Genomic DNA, 21575 nt, shown 5'->3' with positions numbered 1-21575 from the left:
CAGTGGGCAGTAAAGAGACCATTTGTTTGCCACAATTGAAAACACACAGTTATTTATGCTTTATCTGAGGTTTTTTTTTAAACTATTTTTTTTTTACTTTTACGAGAGAAAAGACTTCAAGGATAAAGACTAATTGGTTGGTTTGGCAAATCTATGTCTGGTTAACCGCCACAACTCCGTTAAACAGCATTTTCACTTTTCTGAACCTTTTAATCTCATTCTAGTGAGTCCCCCAACTTAATGAAAGAGAAATTCCACTTTACTTAATTTACTTTCAGAAACCCCAAATGAAACAATGAAATTCAGCTTCCTGTTGCTATTGTACATATTAATTTGTTAAATAGTTTAGTTTGTGTTTACCCTGTATTTTCACATCCATAAAAGAAATATATACAATAAATAGCACACTATGCTGCAAAAGCCATCCACAGGATATTGTAAATCTTATTGTTGTACGGTGACACTGCCCTTTGTTTACAGCCCAGTGAATGTTTTAGCCAGATCTCTAGAAAGACGGAAATCTGTGTCTCCGAGGCACCGAGCTCTTCCACAACAACAATAGAAGGCTTCCTATGTTTTTCTACCAAGGATAAGCAAAACTATTCTGGGACTGCTGTTGATTGATATCATTAAAGCATAAGGGAAATCCCACAATGCCTTATGGGTCCTTGGTCGAGGCACTTTCCTTAAGGACAGGAATGTGCTTTACAGATGTTATGTATCATGTTTGAAACATGTAGAGTAAAAGCTAGACAAGCCCTGGCCTTGGCCTTGACACTGTTTATAGTAGATCCCCAGAGCAAGCTGGGTCTTGTAAAGGTCGAAGGGCAAACAGTCCGACTGGGGTTTGAGCACTTAGAGAAGCAGCTGCAATATTTGAGCCACATCCTGTAAAGCTAGACGCATTGCTGAGTAGCCTTGAAATTTAAAAAGTCCTTTTGTATTTAGCATTATTTGGATTCTGAAACATAAGTGTATATTTCCTTTCCTTTTGATCCATCGCTGACCTTTGAACGACATATCAAAAATCTGCCTTTTTTAATTTATGTAACATAGGAAAGATTCGTCCAAAACGATCTCATACACATGCCGAAATCCTTGCACAACATCCATAAATAAATGAATTATTATATTGCACTTTTCCCTGACCTTTCCATGACGTCGATCTTATTACACCTGTCCTGATATTTTTGCATTGGCTACCAATACAAGCCAAAGTAAGATTTCAAAATCCTCCGTCTGACTTACGAGGATTTGAATGGATTGCACCATCCTTAATCTTTCAGGGACAGAGCCTTTGTACATTTAGCTCCCCTCCTTTTGGTATAAGCTCTCCTCAAAGTCAGCAAGGCTCAAAACTAGGTTTAAAACCCGTACTTTTAGTTTTGGGTAAACATTCAACTGATTTATTCTTTCTCTATATCCACATATCACCTGTAACAGAGTGGGTGTAAAGCTAGTTAGCAAGCAAGCAGAAAAACTGTTACCTGTAAGTAATGAATAAATAGTTCAAATAGTTATTGCAAGAAAATAAATGGGTGGTTGTAATAGTTGTTTAAAATTAAGTTATTGCTGTTGTATGATCATTCTTAATTTCTTAACCTTAGTCCTGTTGCTGTCTTAACCTTTTCATACGTATGTTTGTGTTTGTGCTTCCAGTAAGGTGTTGAGACCCGAGAAATTGGCAGCTCACCTGTTTGAGGTGGATGAAGATGTTGAAAAAGATGAGGTAAGTTTCCTTTTTAAGCTTCTTTTATCTTAATTTAGGGAACTCTGTTTGTCCCGTAGTCTTATCACAATTCAGCAAACGCAGCAAACACGTTCAACCTTTCTCCAGGCCTCACCAAACCTTGTTCAACCAAACTTGATTACAAGGTAATGCAGCAGAGCACAAACATTATCTTTTAATTAATTTCACATTGTATTCATTTATTTCATTCTACTCCTTTATTAGCAAGCCAACCTTTTGGATGTTTTGTTTAGTGTTCTAGGCCCTCGTCGCTTCCCGGAATAGTTGACATCTCTGTGACATTCATGGCATTTTAAGGGCACATCCCCTCCCAATAATTACCTCGCTTCAGGCATTGATTTAACTTAAGGCCAGTGACCTTTAATGGACACACCGTCACGGCTGAAATCTCCTGAGATTAAAGAAGTGCAGTGTTGATGTAAATGTTGATCTTAATTAAAAGCTATCTTCTTCAGGACTGAGTGGACAGTCAATGTGAGCCTCTCCTCCCACGGGCCCTTAGGGCAGTCAGCAGATTTTGTGTAAATAACAATATGCGAGAGCGTGTATGTGTTTTATCTATTAATGCAGGAGAGGGAGACACATAAAGATATAAATGTGTGTAATTCTCATCTGTGTTTCATTCCATGTAACAGCAGAAACACGTGCATTAATGTGTGAATCCTTACTCCTTTTCCTGCAGGACACAGCCTCCCTCGGATCTCAGAAGGGAGGAGTGTCTAAACACGGCTGGCTGTACAAAGGCAACATGAACAGCGCAATCAGTGTTACTATGCGGGTGGGTACAGCAACACCACAAAAGGCAACTGAGTTAAGACTCACTGTGGAGATTTTGACTTTAATAATGATTGTTATGTAAGCGTTCTGTAAGGTTTAAACCAGGGAGAATCTATTCCCCCTCTTCTTGATCATCTGTCAGGTTCATACCCCTCACAAAAGTGATAAATGGTCTCAAATCCTTTCCAAACATAACCTGTTTTCCTTTTGATATATAAGTAACCTTTTCTAATGGAAGACTTAATAGCATCTGCCTTGCCCATTGTGTAATACCGGCATCAGATCTCTGTTTTCTGCATGCCAAAAGACTATCATCATTTGTTCCCCTTTGATAAAATTGTGTTTTTCTGAATATGATCTTTATATAAAAAGTGCCTTATTGAAATATTTGTGTATAAGTGTTTCCTATCGATATTGTCAGTGTTAGATAAATAGAAATTTTGGATTCCCTCCGCTCCATTTGTCTGTTTCTCTCTCAACACATGGAAACCAAATCATCCATTCCTTATGGTAGCCCATAAGTCGCTGTAGTTTTTCATTTTGCCCTTGAGCTTTCCCATGCCCCATCTCCACCCTCGTGGTATTTTTAGAGATAAAGAGGACATTTGGGATGTTACCACTCTATTTTCATTCTCTAGTCCTTCAAGAGGAGATACTTCCATCTGGCCCAGCTGGGAGATGGATCCTACAACCTAAACTTCTACAAGGATGAAAACACCTCCAAAGAACCCAAAGGAACGATCTTCCTTGACTCATGCATGGGGGTTGTTCAGGTAAATTTGAAACCATAGTGCACAATATGAATTTAAGAAAATGAAAGTGTGCGTTCTTCTCGTAGAAAAGGGGCCTCTAAAGGGCTGAAATGTAATTAAAACTTGAAAGGACGACATGTATTAAACCCATGTTTGCATTTTTGTCCTTTCAGAACAGCAAAGTGCGTCGGTTCGCCTTTGAGCTGAAGATGCAGGATAAGAGCACGTTCCTGCTGGCTGCAGACAGCGAGGCCGAGATGGAGGAGTGGATCGGCACCCTCAACAAGATTCTCCACAGCAGCTTCGAACAGGCCATGCAGGAGAAGAGGAACGGAGATCTGCATGATGGTGCGTTTTTGTGCAGTTTCTTTTCTGTGACATCTTGTTTATATGTCTTATATGTCAATCATTTTTGCTTGTATTTGTTTGTAGTGTGCATTGGTTTGCCTCCATGTCTTTTGATGCTTGCTGCACCTCCAGGCTTCTTCACTGCGCCTGTACCCCATGGAATAATTTATCTCTAGGATGTTTCCTTATGAAAACCACTCATGTTTTAATAAAAAAAAAAACGTGTTCTTATGTAATTCTCCTTTCCTCTTCATAGAGTGGTACAGACCAACACGTCATTATGTTTTTATTGCATCAGCTAACAGAGCTCGTGTTGATTTCTCCAACAGATGAGGAGCATGGAAAAACAGACCTCTCTACCGGAAGTTTTCAGGACAGTTTTCAGGTAGCCTGTTTTTTCCATCTGTAGTAACATTAAAACAATGCTCGCCACCTCTTTTTGACCACACAACAAGCCGCACCACATGGATTGATCCACATACTGTAGAGGTGCTCAGGATATCTGAAGGTGTCATATGACTTCAGTTTGAAGGCAGTCTGAACTGTATGGAGCTTTGTTTTAAAAGAAATTGCTCAACATCTGTATTTCCTGCAACCATGTCCCCACATTTTTCTGTTGGTGCTAACCAAGCAAACATCTGGTATAGTGTGTATGGTCTCCAAATGCAGAGGACAGATGAGGCCAACACTGGTGGTGAACAGGTCCGGCAGTGGAACGTGGCAGTCTGAAAACACAACACTTAAAGGGATAGTCTGCAGTTTGCTGTGTTTACCAAAGCAACATAAAGTTAAAGCTGCACTAATAAATATTGTTATAATGAGAGGATCTTTGTCATTGGAGGGTGTTTGTGTAGGCTCTGTGGGGGCATCCAGGTACCTGCTAATTTGTTGTGACCATGCAGACTGTCCGCAAAATAGCATACATTATTTTACATTACTTTGTACACTGACCCTTAGTGAAGATGTCCTTGGATTTCCTGGTTGAATTGTTTGTTCCTCCTTTAAGTTTAATACTGTAAGAAGCCGTTCAGCGAGGTTTAATAACTTTCTTTTGCTTTGTTTTTAACAGACTGCAAGAGATATTGAGTCCAAAATGAGGAGTGAAGCTCGTCTGAAACTGTTCACTTTGGACCCTGACACACAGGTGATTAAGATAACATTTGCTTAAATTTTTACTAGCATAGTCAGTTTTCCTTATGTTGTCTAGCAATGTCATGACCCACAGAAGACAATGACCGATTTTGTTGTCGCAGTTTTTTGACGGCATCTCCTGTTTTCACAGAAACTGGACTTCTCTGGCATCGAGCCGGACGTGCGGCAGTTTGAAGAGAAGTTTGGGAAGAGAGTCCTGGTCAGCTGTAATGACCTGTCTTTCAACCTGCAGGGCTGTGTTGCAGAGAATGAAGAGGGACCGACAACTAATGTATGTTTAAATGAAAAACAAACAGCCAAATATAGCTGAAGGAGTTAACAAACTGTCTATTTTTATCAAAGTTGACATAGAGGACACGCTTCTGTAAATGCACGTGTGTTTTTTTTAAGCATGGAAACAACGCTAAATCTGGGAAATGTCCAAACGGGGCCAGGTCTAAATCAGTTAAGAAGCTCACAGTTCAGATGGCCCACTTGGCTGGCCCTCGTCAAAACTGTTGTTGGCACAAGTAATGGCTGCTACCATGGCAACCACCCTGGGCCTACCACCATGCATTAGCACCAGTCTGAGTCTGGTTTCCTGCCATCACTCTCCAAGGTCTCTGTCTCTGTGGAAGGAGGACTCCTTGTACACTCAGCTGGGAAACCACAGCTATTAGTTCTGCTACTCAGAACACTTTCTCACACACACACACACACACACTCACTCACAAATGGGTTTGTGTAATGGAAATGCGTGGTGGAAAGAGTGAATGGGAAGATAAATTACATCAATGGTACATTTCGACTTGGTGGAAAATGAGAAGTGCATTAGGGAGGATGGATATCTCTTAAACTTTCACTTTCTTTTTTTTCCCCCTACTACTCTATTTGTCTCTCTTTTTCACCAAAATATTTCCTTCCTCTCCTTTTTCATCAAAGGTGGAGCCTTTCTATGTGGTCTTGTCCCTCTTCGACGTCCAGAACAGCAGAAAGATCTCTGCCGACTTCCACGTGGATCTCAACCACCCTTTGGTCCGACAGCTGACATCGGGCTCTGGTAGCGGAGAGGACTTGCACATCAATGGCAGTGGTGATGATGGTCCCCTGGCTGGCCACAGGCAGGCCAGTGGGCTCCCAGAGGGGGCTCTACAGTACCCCAGACAGGGGGTGTTCTCGGTCACTTGCCCCCATCCAGAGATCTTCCTGGTGGCCAGGATTGAGAAGGTCCTGCAGGGGGGCATCACCCACTGCACTGAACCCTACATGAAGAGCTCAGACTCTGCCAAGGTAGATTAGCAGAGATGTAAATTACAGTGTGCTCCAGTCATCTTGAATGATTAATTAGTAAACCGATCCCCTGTCTTCTTGCCTACCTGTAGACGGCTCAAAAGGTGCTGAAGAATGCTAAGACAGCCTGCAGCAGACTAGGACAGTACAGGATGCCATTCGCCTGGGCTGCAAGGTATGAAAAACCATTGTGCTAATGTCTTGGCTCATATCATATAAAGGAATAGTTGGACATTTTAGAAAATACAATTTGCTTTCTTGCTGATTTTGTTACCTTTGGACAGAGCCAAGCTGGCTGTTCCCACTGTGCACAGTTTGTATGCTAAACTAAACTTAATATTTACTGTACACACACACAAGAGTGGTATCATTCTTCTCATCTAACTCAAAAAAGTGTATTTCTCCATGTTGGACAAAACACCCACAACCCCAAACAGAAGAAACAACAAAATAAATGCAAGTGCGTCCTGACAGAGTATGAACCCAATTGTCTACACAGCAATATCACAATATAGTTTGTACTTGTGTATTCATTTAATATTAGGTATGTTAGCACCATGCATTCTTACTGATTCAAGATTTAAAATATCCTCAAATGCATGCACCCATTTTTGTTAACAAAGGAATGAAGGAGCAGTCGTTCTCTCGGCTAGTGTAAACAGAATCATATCTATTACTGACAATTTCTTGCAGTTGGGGGAAAACTTTTACCTTCTACAAATCAAGGGGACTTTTTTTTCTTGTGCCACAATACCACACAGGGATTCAGATTTAGGATACTAGACTGGAAACAGTTGGGAGGCATCATTTTAAACCACTAGTGTAGAACTGAAATGCACTCTTTCTCCAGTAGATTCAATGATTATTTTTCTGTCCCTGTAGGCCTGTGTTCAAAGATGCGTCAGGAACTTTGGACAAAAGCGCTCGCTTCTCAGCTCTCTACAGACAGGACAGCAGCAAGCTGTCAGATGAGGACATGTTCAAACTGCTTACTGACTTCAGAAAGTATGCTTTCTCCCCTCTTTTCAAGATATAAGCATAACTGGTATGGATGCAGTTTTGTAATTGCTTTTTCTATGTCTGTTTTCCCGTCAGACCAGAGAAAATGGCCAAACTTCCTGTGCTCCTAGGGAACTTGGATGTCACTATTGACAGTGTGGCTCCGGATATAACCAGTAAACCCTCCAAATATTTACAAAATCACTCTCAAACCACCTGTCTATTTATAGTCATCAGACTTTAACCTTGAACCCTGTAACTCCTCTCATTTCCTGCCGGCAGATTGTGTCACTTCCTCCTACATCCCTGTGAGGAACTTTGAAGGGAACGGGCCAGGCAGCGCTCTTCTGGAGGTGGAGGAGTTTGTACCCTGCATCGCTAAGTGCTCCCAACCATGCACCGTCTATAAAAACCACCTCTATGTGTACCCAAAACACCTCAAATACGACGGACAGAAATCCTTTGCTAAGGTACATTATTATTCTATCTTTATTTTTAAGCTTTTCTGTTGGTGGACGGTCAATATTTAACATATGACTTATCCTTTGTGGAAAGTGATGCTTTTGTTTGGCTGGCTTCATCTCATCGTCATCACTTTGTGCTGCGAGACAACTGGCAAACGCCTCAGGCTCGTTCCGCCAAGCAGCAGAGCTGGATAGAATTATCCCGATGCAGAGCCGAAGCTTCTGATTAATACATTAATACTGGGTTGTTTTTTCTCTCTAGGTCAGCTCCATATAGGAAACCAACCGGCCTTCTCTTCTCCATCTGTCTCTCTGCCCACTTTTATTTTAAATGAGAGCCATGACAGTCATTCACCCGAAATATCTTCCCTCTCTTCACAGAACTAATGGACATTTGAGATGGAGAAAGTGTTTCTTGGCCAACGGGAGTATCTTGGAACTTGCTTTTCTAATCCAAACCTTTGTCTCCCCTCTGCAGGCGAGGAACATCGCCGTTTGCATCGAATTCAAGGATTCTGACGAGGACGAAGCCCAGCCGCTGAAGGTGCGTTAACATACCAGGAAATGCAGAATACTGCTCTTTGCATACTGAATAACACAACACACAAAAGATTTGCAACTCAACTTTGACTTGTGGCTTCACTCGGACTCAATCGTATGTAGTTAATGGCATAAGTTACTAAGATTCTGGCTGTTGTCTGGTTAATGTGCTCTCTGCGAGCCAAGCCACAGCTGAGCCACTTTGCTATGTAATGTCATCACTTCTCTTACATTTGACAGTAAATAAATAAAACTTTTGGAAAGCATTTGCTATTTCTGTGAATGTACTTAGTGACTGGTTCAATTGAGACTTGACTTGGGTCTATACTTTGGACTCTTTGGTCTTGAGTCAGGACTTGTTATTTCCGACATCATAGCCAATCCAACAACTAGCACTTAACACATTAAACCACATTGTGATGACTAAAACATGCACTCCTATCTTTCTCTCATGTTTTGATTATCTCCTACTTTTTGAATCTACCGCAGTGCATCTATGGTCGCCCAGGAGCCCCTCTGTTCGTTAAGCATGCGTATGCCTCCGTCCTGCACCACCAGCAGAACCCCGAGTTCTATGATGAGGTATATCTAGTTTTATTAATGACGTAATGTGCTTATTAGAGAACCCAGTTGTGCTCTATGGCATATGCTCAAAGTCAAAAAGTAATGTATTTTTTGAAGTTCCTGTCTCACCTCCTCTCATGTTGTTAAAGCACATTTCAATCCTCACTGGAAAAGCTCCACAGGCATTTTCCACTTTCATTATTCGGAACAAAGCTCCCTCTGTAGTCGGGAACCAACCCCAGGAATCTGTGTTTTCTCTCTCGCCTTCAGATAAAGATAGAGCTGCCTACTCAGCTGCATGAGAAGCATCACCTTCTCTTCACCTTCTATCATGTGAGCTGCGACAGCAACAGCAAGAAGAAAGACTTGGTGGAAACTCCAGGTAGGCTGCAGCTTGTAGTCACTTCTTCCCCCCTCCTCCCCTTCCCCACAGTTTTATCTTGAGTGTTCACAAAAAAATAAAACTATGAATTCATGTAAATGTATGCAATGTGAGCAAAAGCCGTGTGATGCAGGCAGTACTCTACACACTGCTGCAGCCACCCCTAGTATTACCAGTGCTTTACAAACATGTGGCTGTGGTCTCTACACACAGTGGGTTCAGCCTGGCTGCCTCTGCTAAGGGATGGCAGAGTCATCATGAATGAACAGCAGCTGCCCGTGGCCGCCAACCTGCCCGCCGGGTACCTCGGCTCCCCGGATGGCATCAACAAGGTAAAAACAAAGATGATTATTAACATTTTATTATTATTTTTTAGGATTTATGTGTGGAATTGATATGCGCTAAAGGTCACAAGAGGGCTTTGAAACCATTATCTTTTAGTCTTCTATGATTGCAGGTATTCTTGTTGTATATGGAAAGCTATTGATTGATGCAATATAAGCTACATTATCATATAGGATCCGATGCAGTTTGTGGTAATGGATGGGGTCAGGAAGATCTTATTAGCTGTGATTGCATTGGGACCTTGTAGTCTAACAGGCTTTCACATGCATGCCTGTGAAATCTGTTTAGCATTAAAATAATCCATTAAAACAATCAGTGTCATCTCTATATTAAGCTAATGGTTTTATTGTGAATTTAATTAAAACAGTAATGTGTATACAACAGGGGCTCGTCAAATAAGCATTTGTGCATAATGCTCAGTGTTGATTTTAAATTTAAGTGCCTGTGTAAAAAGGCGGTTTTCTCAGAATGAGCTCATGTTCAACCTAAAACTCTGTTGCAATAAATAAACACACAAAGATTCTGTCTGTCTCGTCGCAGCCATATGGCAAAACAGCTTGTCTCCTTATTTTATAAAAAAAGCTGTCACTGATTTGTCAAATGTGTCATGTTGTCTATGCCTCTGCATTTTTAGATAAGCTCTAATAAATGAACACAGTGCAGCTTTCATTCAGTATCCAGAGCAGTAATTGTCACCCGCTTGTCTCTGCAGCACTCTGGCTCGGAGATCAAATGGGTAGACGGAGGAAAAACCTTGTTCAAAGTATCAACTCATCTTGTTTCTACAATTTATACTCAGGTATATACACATTATCCCCATGTAATTATGTCCATTAATCTAAATGTGCTGTAAATTGAGCTAATATCAAACAATATGTTCTCTTTAGGATCAGCACTTGCACAACTTCTTTCACCACTGTCAGAGCATGGAGATGTCAGAACAAGCTTCAGAGGGGGAGCTGGTGAAATACCTGAAGGTATTCTGAACTTCATTTATTTCCAATGCCCTGAGGAAAGTGCAACACACCCTTTTATTCATGTCCCATCAAATACAATCTTGTAATCTAGCACTGAAGGGAACAGGCCAGAGTATACATCCATCCACTATATTCTTTATCTCCCCTCCTAGAGTCTCCATGCCATGGAGGGTCACGTGATGGTCAACTTTCTGCCCACCATCCTCAACCAGCTGTTCTGCGTGCTAACCAGAGCTACACATGAGGATGTGGCTGTCAACGTGACCAGGCAAGCCACACACACACATACATATGTGTGAAATACCTGGTTTCCAGCAGCGGAACGCCGTGTGTTACAGCACTATTTTGGGTCTCTTTTAACAAACTTTATCCGTAGAAAAATAATAACCGCACTCTTATCTGGGTCTCATTCCAAAGCATATTTCCCTGTTTCCCTTTAATAGCCTGAATCCTTTTCCTCATTAGACACTCACCTATGGCTTGCACACTCCGTGTATGTGTTTTATATCTCAGTTGGGTGTGTGAGTAGCCTTTGAAGCTCTGTTGGCAGTGTGAAAATGAGGTATCAGTGCCTTAGAATGAATAAAAGTAATTCCTATCTTTGCCTCGTTTCTTCTAGTGAGCCTCACTTCGTCCTTTCTTACTCTTTTATACTTTTGTGTCATTATCTGCTTCTCTTCAGGGTGATGGTTCACATTGTAGCACAGTGCCACGAAGAAGGGCTCGAACATTACCTGAGATCTTATGTCAAGGTGCAGTCTTTTCTCATGATATTTGTGCTGACAATATGCAGACAATATATGTTTTATATTTACATAATGATTTATTTTCTTCCTCTTTGCTCTCAGTTTGTGTTTAAGCCAGAGCCTTATTCCTCCACCAATGTAAAAACTGTTCACGAGGAGCTGGCAAAAGCCATGACGGCCATTCTTAAGCCATCCACAGACTTCCTAACTAGCAACAAGCTGTTGAAGGTAAATTAATACAAACTATTGCGCCTTAGAATAATACATTTATATTGAAATTGATTTAATGAATGGATATAAAATGAACTAAATTTACTACATTTGTATTTATTGTCACATTGCCTGTTTTTAAATGGAGTTTAACTGATTGTTTTTGCATTTTGTAAGGTGGTTTTTCTGTCTTTGTGTTGCAGCACTCATGGTACTTCTTCGAAGCTCTGGTGAAATCAATGGCTCACTATCTCATAGAGTGCGGGAAAGTGAAGGTAGGTCTCGTTTTAGTCTTGTACTCTTCCTTTCTTTAACCCCTTTCCTCCAAGCCTAAATCCTCTCTCCCTCTTTTTTTGTTTCCCTTGTCTAGCTCTCCAGGAACCAGCGTTTCTCTGCATCGTTCTACCATGCTGTGGAGACTCTGGTGAATATGCTGATGCCACACATCACACAGAAATACAAGGACAACCTGGATGCGGCTCGCAATGCCAACCACAGCCTGGCGGTTTTCATCAAGGTTGGCACTCCTCCCAAAGCCTGCGATGCCCTATTGACTTTTAATATGTAGATTAGTTTAGTTGGTTTAGAGTACATATGAAAGTGTCAAGGACTGTAGACTTATGTATAAGTCATTCTCACTGCAGATGGGTTTTTAATTTGAAACTTTGATACAATAATGTGTGTTCACTCACCTTTTCACTCAGCGCTGCTTCACCTTCATGGATAGAGGCTTCGTATTCAAGCAGATCAACAACTACATGAATTGCTTTGTGCCTGGAGACCCCAAGGTTAAAAAAACTATCCTGCTACCGTCTTTAATGGTTTTATTCAACTCATTAACCATTAACATGAAGCCATATAAGCGTCCCTGAAATGTATTTTCTCTTGCATTCCTGCCAGACTTTGTATGAGTTCAAGTTTGAGTTCCTGCGGGTTGTTTGCAACCATGAGCACTATGTCCCTCTCAATCTGCCCATGCCATTTGGAAAAGGCAGAATTCAAAGGTTTCAAGGTAAATGACTCACACTTATTGTTCATTTTTCATTTAAGTGCAGTGCAGTTTATATTCTGTTCGTTCTCTGCTGCAGACCTCCAGCTGGACTATTCTCTGACCGATGACTTCTGTCGAAACCACTTCCTCGTGGGGTTGCTGATGAGGGAGGTGGGCGGGGCTCTTCAGGAGTTCAGAGAGATCCGTCAGATCGCCATCCAGGTGCTCAAGGGGCTGATGATCAAACACACGTTTGACGACCGCTATGCAGCGAAGGTGTGTTCTGTAGCTCTTGACCAGCTGTCCTTGAACATCCCTGTTTTTTTGTTTGTATCAAAGGAGTAATCAGATGTAATAATATACATAGAGAGGAAAATAAGTTAGTCTTCTTGGCAGCTTTTCACAACAACCCAAAGATCCTTTTAATTTGGCAAAGGTTTTGGGAACTGGACCTGTTAAATTCTTTAACTTAAGTTTGATCTCTGTCTGATTTTGTTTTACAATTTTTCATGACCCCCTACTGTGTCATTGCAGAGCCAGCAGGCCAGACTTGCCACCCTCTACCTCCCTCTGTTTGGTCTCCTCCAAGAGAATGTCTACAGACTTGACATCAAGGAGTCAGCCATTCTCACCAACCACAATGTAAGCCTGACACCTAGTGGTGGCAAACTGAATAGCAGCTCACAAGACTTGCTATCCTTTCAAAGCATTAATTACTGGGTTAATGTCAGCTTAATGTGTCACTCTCTATTATTTATTCTATTTCAAGGCAATATGAGTGTTTTCTCTTCAGCTGAAAGCATGCTTTTATTGTGACCCACTCACTTTGTTGCTTTTCTGTCCCAGAATGCCAGAGAGGACTCTCTTGTGCCCAACTCCATGGTGACTCCTCAGAAACCTGGGAGCTGCATAGAAAATGCCCTCCACAAAGATGTGTTTGGGGTCATCTCTGGAACAGGTAAATCCTAACATCACTATCCTACCATTAATATGCACATAGTCAGAGCTAATGCAGCTGGAATTCTCTTCTAAATCTTCAAAATGGTCAATCAAAGATGTACTGTACCTGGGTTTCTTATTATCTGGGGAAATTATAAAGCTAAGTAGTTTTTTTTTTGTTACTTTAACGTGTACACTGTAGATTTTTTCCCGTTTTCTGACATTCAACAAACTATTCATATTTTTTGTGCTCTGTTCCCTGCAGCCTCACCTCACAGCTCCACTCCAAACGTCAGCTCCGTCCACCACGCAGACTCCAGAGGCTCTCTGGTCTCCACCGACTCTGGAAACAGCCTGCTGGACAAGAGCAGTGACAAGACCAACTCCCTGGAGAAGGTAGATCACCACTTAAATGATACTTCATTTGCAATATTCACTCCATATTTAGATATTATTCCTACTGTTCCACAGCTTCTCATTCTATTCTAGTTGTGTGATATTGTATATATTTAATATCACTTTTTGTTCGCCAATTCAGCTTATGTCATTTTAAACACTTAACTCATGGTTCAAATGATTTTATGTGTATTTAAAAGCTCCGCCTCTTTCATAAGAACGCACTCAGAGCTGGAACAGTACACCCATAGTTGACAGAGCCAGCTTATAACCAGCTTTGTGATAACAGTTATCCAGGATTGCCAATGTAAGGCTCAGTGAAGCAGGTAACCTAAGTTGAACTTGCTATGTGAAACAGGCCCCTGGTCTGTGAGACCCAAAATAATGAGAAAAAAAAGCCAATGTCAAGAAAACACAAGGGTTAAGGTGGATAATTTGCACAACACTTGTATAAATCTTATTAAATGTTTACATTTTTGCACTCTTGGGCATCCACGCTCTCCTCCCACCCCATCCTCCAGAGCTCCCACATCCCTTCTCCTTGCTCTGTAACTTTCCAAGCCAACCAAAGGGAAAGATTTACCAGGAGGCACTCGGTCAATGTGCCCCCTCTCCCCCTGGACCCAGACGACCAAGTCCCACCTATGAACCGAGTGACCAAGCGGGTCACCATGGACTTCTCCCTTCTCTCTGTGCCCCTGCCTGACCTGCTGCAGGACAGTGACAGTGATAATGACAAACAAGCGTCAGGCCAGCGGGTGGATGGAAATCACGAGGAAAACATACCTATACAAGTATTCAGTTTGACCTTTATGAGCTCTCCACCACTTTTGGGTACAGTTGTACAGAGATTCAGTAAACCAGATTTGATGCCTTTGAGACTAAAACATACCACACTTTGTGGTTTGCAGATATCTGTACAATATGTCCAAAATCCTCCTAAAGATCCTCCCAACATTCTTCTCTTCTGAGTGTCCCACATCAGGGAGTGTGTGTGGTTTTACCATTGCGGAGGTTGAGCTGACCACACAGCCTTTTTCACTTTCTGTATTTCCTCAGATGTTGTAAAGTATTCAAAACTACTTTTGATGCTGCAATCTCAAAGCACAGAGCTGCTGCAGCAAATGTGCTTTTTTAGCTCTTGTGGACGTCTCCCCCCCCCGCCCCAAAGGAAAATACTTGACATTTCTACTCTCTGACATTTGATTGTTTGAGTGATGTTCTTTATCTCTTTGAAGTTTCGTTTTATTTCCGCAACTCTGCCATCTGCGCTCGATAACTCAAACGCTTTCATTCGTTTTCTGTCTCTCCAGAACCAGTGTGCGTCAGCACTGGGCAGCACTGTGCTGCGCTGTGACAAACTGGACCGGGACGAGATCAAAAACCTGCTCATGTGCTTTCTGCATATCCTCAAGAGCATGTCAGAGGGTAGGACGGCCTGTCTGAGTGACTGTACTTGATTTTTCACACAAGCTCACATGAACAACCAGTACATAGTAATCTTTTCTTGCGATTTTCTTACCATTTCATCACCTCAGAGGCCCTTTTTGCATACTGGAACAAAGCAGCTCCCTCAGAACTAATGGACTTCTTTACGTTAATAGAGTAAGTACAGAAGTAGACAACCTTTTCATGATAATACATGTGCAGAGAGTGAGATTTGCATAAAATCACAATCAAAATGAGCCCAGAAAAGCCATGTTCAAGAGCTAAACCATAGTTAGACATTTTAGGAAATATGGGTATTTAAATCCTTGTTTGTTAATTATGGAGCTTGAGTCAGGAGTCGATTAGCTTTACCTTCGCTGTAGAGTCCGTCCGAAGCTCACTAATTTACATGTTTTATCTGTTTAATCTGTACACAAGAAACACAGGAAACACTTTAACTGGTAGGTGCATTTTGAACTATTGTTCTCTTTTATGCTATGCTAAGCTCATGGACTCATGGCCTCCAGCCCCACAGTTAATGCACAGAGAAGTATCGATCTTGTCAAACTCTCTGCAAGAAAGTAAATTAGTCCATTTCCCATGTTGTCAAAGTGAACAAGTAGACTACAATAACCCTGATATCCGGCTATTCAATAAATAATGAGTGACAATACCAATGCAGGCTGGACCACATGCTCTTTTTTAACAATGAATGATGTGTAACAATCTCCGACTTAGCTTCTTGTATTTGTGTTGTGTTTGCAGAGTCTGCCTTCATCAGTTTAGATACATGGGGAAGAGATTCATCGTCAGGTAGGTTCAAAGACGCACATCTCATTTGACTTTATTTGACATGTATTAATTGATTCTTTAACTGAAACTAATTATGTTCATCATCTATGCAATAATATGACTCACACGCAGGCACAAACTTACAAACACAAAATCCTTACTGAATCTTTTAACACCCTGCCTCTGGTTTCTTCTCTCATCTGTAACACTGCTGGAAAGTTGTTTTGTGGTTAATGTCGCGGCCCCAGGCCCCTCCTGCATGGGTAAGAGATGCTGTCATTGGTCTCACTGCTTAATTAAATGCATGATGCTGCCATTTGTTTTTTTTGTTTTTAAAAACCACATTCAATTATCTGCTGTGTTTCTATCTATTGCAGTTTTCCTCTAAACCCCTGAGACATTTCCTTATTTAATTTATGTTCATTTGATCCTTTTGTGGATCTTTATCTATGTACTTATCTTGTGACTATAGTTTATTTACAGTATTTCTCTTCTCCCAACAGGAGCCAGGAGGGGGCAGGGCCTGTAGCTCCCGACAGGAAGTCTCTGACTCTGCCTGTGTCTCGTAACAGGGCGGGGATCCTTCATGCCCGCCTTCAGCAGCTGGGGACTCTGGAGAATGCTCACACCTTCAACAACAGTAAGCCCTCCTGTCCTCTCCTGGCTTTTTATAGGACAAACATCACACTTCTCCTTCTCAGGGTTATAACTCAGTCAAACACATAGACATCAAACACACACTGCTCCAGTCAGCAGAACTCCCTCTTAACAGTGGTATAAATCTGTTTAAATCTGCAAAACTGCATGCCAAATATGATAATAGCTAAGAGAGCTTAACCGTTATATATAGTTGTATTTTGCCAGTGTTAATACCTACTGTTCTTTTCCCACTACTCAGTTACACAGCTTTTATTTATTTAGTATTTGTATGTTTTGTGAGCAGCTAAACTTACACAAAAACATATGAGTACTGACCTCTATTGGCAGCCAGTATTAGTTGCAACAATGACAGAGCTTATCTCATTCCATAAACAAGCTGAAATAAAAACACTTATATATCCCCACAGTCACTGCCACTGATCAACTAATCAAGCTGACGATGTGCAATGTTTCGGTAAAAATCCCATTTATTGGTCCAATAAAGATATATCTCTTTAAGAGTGACCTTGTGTCTGTGCTTTCTGTGCAGTGTACTCTCATACGGAAGCAGACGTGAGCAGCCAGTGCCTGCTGGAGGCCAACGTGTCTACAGAGGTCTGTCTGACTGTGCTGGACACACTCAGCATCTTCATCATGGGATTCAAGGTATTAACTGTCACAGCTGTCACTCAGCAGGACATTGTGCATCTGAATCACGTTTCGATTGGTCGATCCTCACATTCTCCCGTGTGCTCAGACCCAGCTGACTTCAGATCTTGGTCACAACCCCCTGATGAAGAAGGTTTTCCAGGTCCATCTGTGCTTCCTGCAGATCCCTCAGTCTGAGACCGCCCTCAAACAGGTCTTCACCTCACTCAGGACCTTCATCTACAAGGTGAAAGAGGCTCCCTTTCTTGGTTCACCCTCTGTTTAACCAACCATTAAATCACACTTTTAAATTTGTGTATAGGGTAATGAGAACATGTGTTATATTATCTGTTTCTGGATAGCTCCATTTGTCATTACATCTTGTCTCTCCCAACGTGTCCTCCAGTTCCCCTGCACCTTCTTTGACGGCCGGGCCGACATGTGTGCCTCTCTATGCTATGAAATCCTCAAGTGCTGTAACTCCAAGCTGAGCTCTATCCGCAGCGACGCCGCCCATCTTCTCTACTTCCTCATGAAAAGCAACTTCGACTATACCGGACGCAAGTCTTTCGTACGAACGCACCTGCAGGTATTTATGACTGCCAACCATGGTCTTGTAGGTCATGCATTAGTGTAGTATTGATTTTGTTTGTTCTTCCTCTCTATTCGCCCAGGTGGTCATTGCAGTCAGTCAGCTGATTGCTGATGTCATCGGCATCGGGGGTACCCGTTTCCAGCAGTCTCTCTCTATCATTAACAACTGTGCTAACAGTGACAAGAACATCAAGGTGACAGTGCCATGATACACACTTGATCAAGCCAGTCACGTACCTTGTTTAAAGTGGTAATTCTTTACAGTATTTCTATTGCATCAACTCAACACACAAAAGAACAACTAACTTTAACCACTATGAGTATTTACCTAGGATAGCAAGAACAAAGAGTGCCGCATATGGAGTCACATTAATCCCCAAACTCAACTCAATACTGTAGGAGTTTTGGGTAGTCCCAAAATATGTGGGTTAAATCCCTTTCCAAGCTGCAGCATAGGTCAGATGAATCATCATAGTTTGGCTTAAGAAGAGGACATTCAAATTCCCTCCATGTTGGGCTTTTTGGTTAATCTACGTCCAGTTTTAAATGTTTTCTATATTAATTTTCAGTTCCTATTTTTCTTTGATATCCAAACAGTCAGGAGCATCATGTTGTGAGACTTCCGGTACATCATTGATACTGTATTATATTAATATGTAAACTATTTTAACTCTGTCTTTGTCAAGTGCAATAAACTGTTTCTCCAGTTCATGTGGCAATTTACAGTATACACTCCCACTCATAGTGTTTCTGAATATAATATCTAATAATACCCATATTTGAAAACCCAGATCCACATTAGAAGGCACACATTTCCACCTTAATCATAAATGCAAGTGACTTAAGTACCATCCCTACCCAGAAGGACTCTCTATCTTTAGTTATATTACTCTGTATTAGTTTTTTAAATTAGGTAAATTCAAACCATACTCATGTATGGGTGGCGTTTTTATACTCAATTATTTCCTGTTTTTTTAATTATGCCATGGAAGAGATATCATTGACATTTATATGCAAAAATAGGCATAAAAGCCTCATTTGTTTCTATTGCACTATTGTAGCACACAGCATTTCCGTCAGATGTGAAGGACCTGACCAAGCGCATCCGGACAGTGCTGATGGCCACAGAGCAGATGAAGGAGCACGAGAACGACCCGGAGATGCTGGTGGACCTCCAGTACAGCTTGGCCAAGTCCTACACCAGCACGCCCGAGCTCCGCAAGACCTGGCTGGACAGCATGGCTCGCATCCACAACAAGAACGGAGATCTTTCAGAGGTCTTTTGGAAATGTCTGTTTTGTCTAAACATTTCACTTTAGTATGGCATTATTGTGCTAACCTGTGATTTGTCTCCTGTCTGTCCCCCTGCAGGCAGCCATGTGTTACGTGCATGTCGCTGCCCTGGTAGCTGAGTACCTGTGGAGAAAAGGTGAGTGGAGGCTGAAGGAGTGTGCCTCTCCTGGTCATAGCATGCTTTCTTTTACAATAAATAACCACTGACCATTTAAGCTCTATGCCAACCTTTTTTTTTATCTTACTTTATAGAGGCCATATAATGAGTAACAGGTAATGGTTAACACAGTAGAAAGATTATATTGGAATAAGTGTTTAATAAACTTAATTCACTTGCTGGGGAAAGTAATAGAAATGCCATATATCTTACATATCTAATCTAATCTAAGATTGTCTGCCCTCATTAATTGCTCTTCATGCTGGTTTTATTAATGGGACCACAGTGAATCAGTACACCACCAACAATTGATGATTTACAAGATTTGCTGGTGCGAGTTTTTTTTTTTTTGTACTTATTTACCCTTATATACAGCTTGGTTCTTTAACTTGGAGAAATAACACATTTATCCCATGTTCCATACACACACGTACACATGTGTACACAGGAACATACACCTTCATCTTCCAACTGAGCACTCGTCCAAGGGTCATCTGTTCATTCCCGTGTAAAAAACACTCCCAACGCTGCATTCCCCAGATAAGAGCCTTGTTTCTTGACATATCAAACTGGATGATGTGTTCAGACTCTTGTATAATTTGAGAGGATTTTATGAAACGTCAACAGTTCATTGAGAGGTCAGAGTGTTTGAGCAAAAAAAATCATGTTGAGATTGAAAAGTAGATGATTGTATGCCACTGGTACTTTAAAGTATGTCATTAAGATAACAATAAACCTTTCTGGAAGCTCAACTAGCAGGGCTAACTGTAGCTACTGTACATATTATTTATTTATTTTATCATATGTAAGAGAAGGAATATGTCATGTCGTTTCCGTGTCTGTACGTCAGGTATGTTCCGGCAGGGCTGCTCGGCTTTCCGCGTCATCACTCCGAACATCGATGAGGAGGCAGCCATGATGGAGGACGTAGGGATGCAGGATGTTCACTTCAATGAGGTGAGACTTTTGTATTGTAGTGAATATCTGCCAGTCCCACCGTTTGAAGTTCCTCACTGGCATCACGTGTCACATTATGGCTGTCTAAAAGAGCTCTTATCTCGGTTAAGAGTATCAATTGTGAAAATACTGTAGACTTTGATACAGGGCATGGTGCATGTGTTGTTAATTTAAAATATCACTGAGCTGGCAGACAGAACAGTCTTGGGAAATCTGACAAGGGCTCGGGGTCAGCTCTCCGCTAGAGGTGTTTCAGGGAGTTAGTGTTTAGCTCAATGACACTCCAGCAGGGGCAATGGCTTGTTGACACAGAGGCCTGAGACCAGGTCTTCTGGTGAACTGATAACCGAGTGAAATTGAAAGTGATGGTTTGAGAATGTGTGAGCTTTTATGAGTTGGTCAACAGATCTGGAGGCAATGAAAAGCACTTTTACCTTCCATCTGCTTTGAAAACCTTTCCTCTTTATGAGCTAGACTCCCCCAATAAAAGGAAAGAGACATGATGGATCCATTTCCTCCCACGTCTGCTGTCTTTACAGGGACATTATGCTCGGTGTAAGTTCACTGTAGCCTCTAAGACAAACAAGAACAAACATAAATGTTCCTCTTTGCAACAATCAAATATTCTGAGCTGAGACCGCAGGGAGGAGGGGAAAGTTAAATGAAGTTTATGTGTATTCATCTGTATGTCTGTGTGTTCAGGAGGTGCTGATGGAGCTGCTGGAGGAGTGTGCTGATGGCCTCTGGAAGGCGGAGCGTTATGAGCTCATTGCTGATGTCTACAGGCTCATCATTCCCATCTACGAACAGCGTAGAGACTTTGAGGTAAACTGCGCAGTTGTAGAACATAGATTGCATGGCAGTCTTAGTTTTATCAGCAATTAAAGGCATCCATGCTCATTTCAATACACTCAATGGTTTTGCAGCTGTCTGGTATCACCACTTCTTGATTTTAATTATATAAATCACCTGAACGTGCAGCTCCCCTCTGTTTTACAGAGCTTTATAATGAGTTTTAGCTGTCTGCCACAACTTTACTGTTTTGGTTCATTTTCACCGCTGTCTTAGCGTTGCTTTTGGCTACAGCAGACAGCTGTTTTCAGTAAAAAGGTTCTAAAAACCCACTGTACACTACCTGCTCAGCAGCAACACACAGACACAGTTAGAGACTAGCTGGTGAACATAGTGGAGCATTTAGCAGCTAAACCTTTCTTTCTTTATGTTCTAGGTTGATTTTTCTGAAAATTAAAAAATATATTTTTTGTATTTTGTATTTTGTATTTTTTTTGTATTTTTTGTGGAACAGAAACTGACGCACCTGTATGATACCCTCCACCGTGCCTATACTAAAGTGATGGAGGTGATGCATACTGGCAAAAGGCTGCTGGGAACATACTTCAGAGTGGCCTTCTTTGGACAGGTAAGGGGCTGAGTTTCCAAAATGAAAAAAAAAAGAAAAGAAAAAC

The 21575-nt window shown here is 41.5% G+C and overlaps 1 protein-coding gene across 6 annotated transcripts in view; it reads left to right on the top strand.

Annotated features, from left to right (window-relative positions):
* Positions 1-21575, top strand: part of dock9b (dedicator of cytokinesis 9b) — a 65814-nt gene that overhangs the window by 38976 nt on the left and 5263 nt on the right. For all 6 annotated transcript variants that reach the window (XM_035677627.1, XM_035677628.1, XM_035677623.1 and 3 more), the window contains exons 5-46: positions 1660-1729; positions 2433-2528; positions 3166-3300; positions 3453-3627; positions 3957-4012; positions 4697-4771; positions 4910-5050; positions 5701-6048; positions 6141-6223; positions 6931-7053; positions 7144-7223; positions 7330-7517; positions 7990-8055; positions 8541-8633; positions 8886-8997; positions 9211-9329; positions 10055-10141; positions 10230-10319; positions 10472-10587; positions 11002-11071; positions 11168-11293; positions 11479-11550; positions 11646-11792; positions 11980-12063; positions 12176-12287; positions 12364-12542; positions 12801-12908; positions 13113-13224; positions 13471-13601; positions 14915-15029; positions 15140-15206; positions 15795-15842; positions 16325-16461; positions 17011-17126; positions 17218-17355; positions 17515-17697; positions 17783-17896; positions 18764-18979; positions 19074-19131; positions 20003-20109; positions 20812-20934; positions 21416-21529. In XM_035677627.1, the coding sequence (XP_035533520.1) occupies positions 1660-1729; positions 2433-2528; positions 3166-3300; positions 3453-3627; positions 3957-4012; positions 4697-4771; positions 4910-5050; positions 5701-6048; positions 6141-6223; positions 6931-7053; positions 7144-7223; positions 7330-7517; positions 7990-8055; positions 8541-8633; positions 8886-8997; positions 9211-9329; positions 10055-10141; positions 10230-10319; positions 10472-10587; positions 11002-11071; positions 11168-11293; positions 11479-11550; positions 11646-11792; positions 11980-12063; positions 12176-12287; positions 12364-12542; positions 12801-12908; positions 13113-13224; positions 13471-13601; positions 14915-15029; positions 15140-15206; positions 15795-15842; positions 16325-16461; positions 17011-17126; positions 17218-17355; positions 17515-17697; positions 17783-17896; positions 18764-18979; positions 19074-19131; positions 20003-20109; positions 20812-20934; positions 21416-21529 (4930 nt within the window). The remainder of the gene's footprint in view (positions 1-1659; positions 1730-2432; positions 2529-3165; positions 3301-3452; positions 3628-3956; positions 4013-4696; positions 4772-4909; positions 5051-5700; positions 6049-6140; positions 6224-6930; positions 7054-7143; positions 7224-7329; positions 7518-7989; positions 8056-8540; positions 8634-8885; positions 8998-9210; positions 9330-10054; positions 10142-10229; positions 10320-10471; positions 10588-11001; positions 11072-11167; positions 11294-11478; positions 11551-11645; positions 11793-11979; positions 12064-12175; positions 12288-12363; positions 12543-12800; positions 12909-13112; positions 13225-13470; positions 13602-14914; positions 15030-15139; positions 15207-15794; positions 15843-16324; positions 16462-17010; positions 17127-17217; positions 17356-17514; positions 17698-17782; positions 17897-18763; positions 18980-19073; positions 19132-20002; positions 20110-20811; positions 20935-21415; positions 21530-21575) is intronic.

Source organism: Morone saxatilis, unplaced genomic scaffold (assembly GCF_004916995.1).
Source record: "Morone saxatilis isolate NCDOM2014 unplaced genomic scaffold, NCSU_SB_2.0 Contig6, whole genome shotgun sequence".
In the NCBI taxonomy this organism is placed as follows: Eukaryota; Metazoa; Chordata; class Actinopteri; family Moronidae; genus Morone; species Morone saxatilis.
This window is presented reverse-complemented; position numbering and strand designations above follow the sequence as displayed.